This window comes from Mus caroli, chromosome 16, assembly GCF_900094665.2.
Source record: "Mus caroli chromosome 16, CAROLI_EIJ_v1.1, whole genome shotgun sequence".
Taxonomy (NCBI): Eukaryota; Metazoa; Chordata; class Mammalia; order Rodentia; family Muridae; genus Mus; species Mus caroli.
Genome location: NC_034585.1, coordinates 13,229,439 through 13,235,947, shown reverse-complemented (window position 1 = coordinate 13,235,947; position 6,509 = coordinate 13,229,439). Strand labels below are relative to the sequence as shown.

Sequence of the window (6,509 nt, the reverse complement as noted above, 5' to 3'; positions counted from 1 at the left end):
ATGTCTTCATGGATTTTTATCTCTCTGTGTGTATTTCTTGTTATTATTCATTTAAAAAGTTCTCTTTTATCTGCCTGGTTGTTTTCTGAGAGAGAGAGAGAGAGAGAGAGAGGAAGGATGTGGCACTGGATGGGTGAGAAGGCAGGAAGGAGGGAAAACTGATCAGAACCTATTGTATGAGAAATATTTTTCCAATTAAAATAAGAAAACTCTCATTATAAACACATGTAAATGTTTTCTGATAATTGTATTATCAATTTCAAAAGGCAAATGCAAAGTATTTAGTTTCAATGTAAAACCGTTGCATGGAGTGTTCTTTAGTTTCCTGTGGCTAGTGGTTATGATATTACATGATTAAAAAAAATTCTAGAAAATCTACTTCTTGCATTTATATAAAAAGTATCTGTCTTACACTGGAAACATTTTAAGGGACATAGGACAGTGAAGCAAGCTTTAAAATTTGCACTAACTCAGACTAGGAGAGAAATAATTGTGAACCCTTAATTGCAAGACTATTTGGAAGAAATCCACCACTGAAAGACATTTTTTCAAGGTAGAAGGTTATGATGGTTTGTATATGCTCTGCCCAGAGAGTAGCACTATTAGGTGTGGCTCTTTTGGAGTAGGTGTGGCCTTGTTGTAGGTGTGTCACTGTGGGTGTGGGCTTTAAGACCCTCATTCTAGCTGCTTGGAAGTCAATATTTTGCTAGTAGCCTTCAGATGAAGATGTAGTATTCTCAGTTCCTCCTGCACTATGCCTGCCTGCATGCTGCCTTGCTCCCACCTTGATGATAATGGACTGAACCACTGAACCTCTAAGCCATCCCCAATTAAATGTTGTTCTTTATAAGCCTTGCCTTGGTCATGGTGTCTGTTCACAGCAGTAAAACCCTAAGACTGGGACTTGGTACTGGGAGTAGGGTATTGCTATGATAGGCCTGACCATGCTTTTGTTTGAAAGAATGTGGGCTTTGGGACTTTGGATTTGGAAAGCCATGGGATGCTTTAAGTGGGGTGTAATGGGCTATTCTAGTAGGAATTTGGACAATTTTGTTACTGAGAGTGATTTGATTTGTGTGGACCTGGCTCAAGAGGTTTCAGTGGAGAATTTCAATATGTGGCCTAGACAATGTTTTTGTGGTATTTTGGTGAAGAATGTGGCTACTTTTTGCCCTTGATTGAAGAGTCTGCCTGAGGCTAAAGTGAAGAGATTAGTTGCATTGACACTGAAAGTCTCAGAAATGCTCATCATAGACTTTGTTCTCTGGCTAAGTCTTAAGAAGAGCATTTTAAACAAGCATGGCAAGCTAAGAAATGAAAATTATAAAATATATGGTTTTAGTATTACAGAGGCATCAAAAAGTAAAATGGAGTTGAGTCCTGTGTTCTAGGAGATTGCAGATTAAGGGAGTGGGACTTTGGGGCAAGATCCTACCCAGCTAAATTTAGATCCAGGCATGGTGGTACACACCTTTAATCCCAGGAGATAAAGCCAAGCAGATCTCTGAGTTCAAGGCCAGCCTAGAACAGAGCAAGTTCTAGGTGAAGAAAAACTTAAATCCAGGCTTGGTGGACCACACCCAGTGTTTAGGAGTCAGGCATGCAGATTTCTGAGTTCCAAGTCAGTCTATGGAGCAAGTTCCAGGACAGTCAAGCTTAGGCAGTGAAGGAGTTGGAAAACAGAAAGCTGTTGATAATATAAAATAGAACAAGGGGCCATGTTCCAGCCCCAGCAAGCAGCAGAACTTGGCAACTTTGGCCATGTGGCTCTTGCTTTAGAGTCAAGCAGAGAAGGAGACTACTGGGACAATTGATGCCAGTAAGCTGGAGCTAAGAAATTAGTGATGATTAAGAAGAGACCAGCATCACTGAGATGAAATCTTCTGGGAGATGTTTTCTGAGAGCACAAAGATGATGTGTTCCAAAAATAGCCAAGGTCGTACTTCATGCTGTAGCTATACTTGGTAATGTGTAAGAGTCACCCAGGTGGTACTTGTTTTTAAGGCATGAAGGGATCATGAAGAGCAGCTGAGGCTTGGCACTGTGAGAGGCCATGGAAGGCCATTGGTGAAGGTACAGCCTCACTTGCAGTTGATGACCTAGGGCTGAAGGGGTCATGTAAAGGAGTTGAGGCTTGGCATCAAGAAGAGAACCTATAAGAGGCTATTGGTCAAGCCTAGTTGTAGCAAAAGACCTCAGTGTATTGAAGATGCCAGTACCATGGGATGATCACCCAGAACAGCAGCGGCAGTGGAGTGGGTCAACCTGAGCTTAGAATGCTACAGAGGGCAAAGCTAGAGAAGTGACCCCAACCCTTTGAAGATACACAGAAGATAATGAGTGGATCTCAGACATTGGAACAAGAAGCTGTGAGGCTGAAGTTGACTTGGGGACCCCAAGATGTTAAAGATGCCAGAGCCACAGGATGCCTGCTGAGGAAAGCTGCAAACAAGGAGTGGAACCAACCCAGGAGAAAGAAGTTTGTTGTAGTCAACAAAGATGAAAAAGGAGTTGGAGATCTGAAGACTGCTTTGACATCAGACCTGGAGATACTGTGTTTATAGTTTGCTCACTTGGTTTCCTGACTTACTTTCAGGATAATAGTTAAGTGTTTGGATGAATCTCAGAAGAGATTTTGGACTTTGGACTTTTAACATTGTTGAGAGTGCTATAGACTATGGAGGCTTTTGAAGTTTTACTAAATGTATTTTGCATTATGCTATGTTTAGGAATATCTCCCAAAGACTCAAATGTTTGAACAAGCCTATGGGGACCAGGGAGTGGACTGTGATGATTTGTATATGCTCCCCGTAGGGAGTGACACTCTTAGAACGTGTGGCCCTGTTGGAGTAGGTGTGTCACTGTCGGTGTGGGCTTTACCACCCTCATCCTAGCTGCCTGGAAGTCAGTATTCTCCTGGTAGCCTTCAGATGAAGATGTAGTATTCTCAGTTCCTCCTGCACCATGCCTGCCTGCATGCTGCCATCTTCCTGCTTTAATGATAATGGATTGAACCTCTGAACCTGTAAGTCAGCCCCAGTTAAATGTTGTCCTTTATAAGACTTCCCTTGGTCATGATGTCTGTTCACAGCAGTAAAACCCTAACTCAGACAAAGGCTTTATGAGAAAAAAACCTTCTTTAAGAGAGCTTTAGATATGTTGTATGCACTGTTTAACCTTGACTGTATATAAAGACATTATTGGAAAACAATGCAGCAGATGATTTTTCACATTTAATTAACAAATTATGGAGGTAATTAGTATAATAAAATTCATGACTTTTAAAAATAGATTTATTTCATGTATGTGAGTACACTGTCGCTGTCTTCAGACACACCAGGAGAGGGCATCAGATCCCATTACAGATGGTTGTGAACCACCATGTGATTGCTGGGAATTGAACTCAGGACCTCTGGAAGAGCAGTCTGTGCTCTTAACTGCTGAGCCATCTCTCCAGCCCAATTCATGACTTTTTAAGTAAGCATAAGTATAGTTATCAAAAAGAGGCCAAAGCAAGACCCTAACATTAGATTTTATCTAGAAACAAACTTTTTAAAATTTTATTATTTTTGAATGAATGTTTAGAAAAAATTTAAATTATATTTTTTCAGATTAAAAAATGTTTATTATATACTAGAATATCTGCCAAATATTATTTAATATAGTTTTATGCTTATTCCCATGATATATCAAATGTATTTTTGATATTTTGTTTAATTAGTTTACATTAATCTTTTATAAAATGTTTAATTTAGAAATATACATTCATATTACTATGTATGTATACCCAAGAATCAATGAAGGTGATTAATACTTTATGTTATAATAATTTTTATTAAAATTATTATTAAAATCTCTCAGTTATTATCCTTTTTAAGTAATTTTACAGAGCTGGAGTGCTGGCTCAGCAGTTGAGAGTACTGACTGCTCTTTAAGAGTATCCAGGTTCAATTCTTAACACTTATGTGGTGGTTCACAACTATTTGTAACTCCAGTGCCAGGAGATCTGATGTCTTCTTCAGTATTCTGAGGGCACAAAACATGAGTGATGTACATACATACATGCAGGTAAACACATACACACATACACACAAAATTATAAAAAGTAACATTACTTACTTGATAAAAAGTGTCTGAAATGAAATTTCATCCATGGATTGAAGGTTTTTTTTTTGTTTTTTTTTGTTTTTGTTTTTTTTTTTTTACAAAACATCTTAGTTGTCATTATACCTATTTCTTTTTAAAAAATTATTTAGTTTTATTTTATTTTATGTGTATTGATATTTTGCCTGCATGTTTGTCTTTGTTGAGGGTGTTGGATCCTGGAGTACCAGACAATTGTGAATTGCCATGTGGGTGCTGGGAATTGAACCCTGGTTCTCTGGAAGAGCAGTCAGTGCTCTTAACCACTGAGCCATCTCTGCAGTCATGTTATACATATTCTTAAGTGTTTTCCTTCTCAAGTACAGCACTGTTAGTTGGTATTCTTCATAGTCTCTAACCAAATGCATATAGCATTACTAGAAGAATGTAGTTAGAAGAGCATATATGAAGTTTTACTTATGTTAATGTTTCTTGTGTAGAATCATTTGAGTCCATCTTTGGAATTTTTTCCTATCTAATAGCAAATTTCTTTTTTTCAGGTATTATTCACCTGGATACTCCGATACACTTCTGCAGAGGGTGGACAGCTACCAACCACTGTGAACAAAGCATATTTTTATTCTCCTCAGTTTTCCAGGAGAGTGTGAATAATGTTTGTTAACATTATCTGAAAGTACATTCTTTATTCAATGTAAGATACCTTTAGATAATGTTTTCTAAATGTATGTAACAGTTTAAGGTTAGTAGTTGGACTCTATGAAGGACTAGTCATAGTCATTTGCATACATAGGAATTTCTCTAAAGATAGACTTAAAAAGACATTAAAAGGTTTAAAACACTTGCTATTGTCTTGCTGAAAAACCACATGCAAGCAGCACTAACATAGTCTTCAATTAGATGAGAGACACTGTTCAGCAACACTCAGGCCATTTCCTCATAGTAAGCACAGACATTGACAACCTGCCTTTCAAGTTACACAGAAGCACCTGGAAGAAGAGCTGAAAAATGAACCTGACGACAGGGCATTGCAACCCTTGTGGAAGAGGTTTGGATGCTAATGCAGAAGCTATGATAGGCTGTTAGGTTTGGTTTTCTAAGAATTTAGGCAGTTCTACGCATTGTCACTGGTTTTGCAGCCCTTCTCCCTCTCCCTGAAGGGTCCCAAGCATTGCATTCTGGAATCAGTGCTCCCATTTTTTCTTGAGGTTTCATACTCAAAGGCATGGAACCTTTGGCCACAGTGTTTTCCTGGCTTAGGCTCACATTACCAAATGCCCAAGTCATGTTTTCCGATGTTGATATCATTTGAGTGGAACACACCAGACTCAGACTTTATTCACATTTTATATTAGATGTAGTAATGGGGTCAAAGAAGATTTCAATAAAGTGTTAAAAACGGCATTAGAATGGTCCCTTTTAATTTTTTCTATCTAGTGACTTTCTGACACAGGAATCTATCTTTGAACTCAGGAGCCTTAGATTGTTGATATCTGTGTGTCTTTGAGCCTAAAGGGATATTCCTGAAGGTGTCATCTGAAAGCCTGCAGAAGAGGTGCAGGTCAGCCTAGACCACCTCAGGCTACAGTGAAGCCCAGCCTAGAAACCTAGTTTCTCGTTTCCTTCTTGGACTTTGATTTTTCATCGAAAGGAAAGTCTTGGTTTAGCCTGCACATTTTCTGGTCTCTTCTGTCATCAGTTTTCAACAATGTACATCTTTGTTGAAACTGTTCAAACTTCTTTATGACCTTTACTTCAAACTGTTTTTTACTGATGTCAAATTAGAATCGCTAGTCATCACATAGGTAAATGTAATGTGTCACTCTCCTTTTGATGTCCCCAACAGTGCATAACTACTACCCTTTTAGGGACCCATGCTGTAGCTAAGTGTCCAAGGATTACTATGACATTTTCCCCTGAATTGATTAGGCTCCTTTCTTTATAGAAAGCTTCATATATATGGATACTGGCAAAGGCTATTTAGAATCCATGCATATATTGGCACCCGTCCCTGCTCCTAGTTAGAGAGAGCTGTGGGCAGCATTATGAGTTCTGCCTTTTGTACCGAGCTTCACTTTGGCAGAGATTTCAACTCAGCGATGACATTTAGGTCTTCGTGATATACCCAAAAGGCATTCTCCTTCTTTACAAAACTATCATGGGTGAAAGACTAACATCAGAGTCCTTAAGGGGCTTCTCTGTTAAGTCTGCTCATCTGGAAAAAACCTTATGCCTAACTTTAATGTAGTCATGATCTGGCTTACCTAGTCTAACAGGCAGTAAGATCTTTAGGGTTTGTGTGTACACTACTGTAGATGACTATGTGGGTTTGCCACGTAGCATTCGTTCATTAATATCCGAGCATCTGACAGTGTTTGCCCTTAGTCCATTAATGCCAATACTGAGTG

The 6,509-nt window shown here is 38.7% G+C and overlaps 1 protein-coding gene across 2 annotated transcripts in view; it reads left to right on the top strand.

Annotated features, from left to right (window-relative positions):
• The window catches only part of LOC110311725 (sperm-associated antigen 6), a 92,566-nt gene extending 86,878 nt beyond the window's left edge, over positions 1-5,688 (top strand). Inside the window, exon 10 of one of the 2 annotated variants that reach the window (XM_029470314.1) lies at positions 4,644-5,688. In XM_029470314.1, coding sequence (XP_029326174.1) covers positions 4,644-4,707 — 64 coding nt within the window. In that variant the 3' untranslated portion in view covers positions 4,708-5,688. The remainder of the gene's footprint in view (positions 1-4,643) is intronic. The other variant, XM_021185223.2, reaches the window with a different exon arrangement.
• The last annotated feature ends 821 nt before the right edge of the window (positions 5,689-6,509 follow it).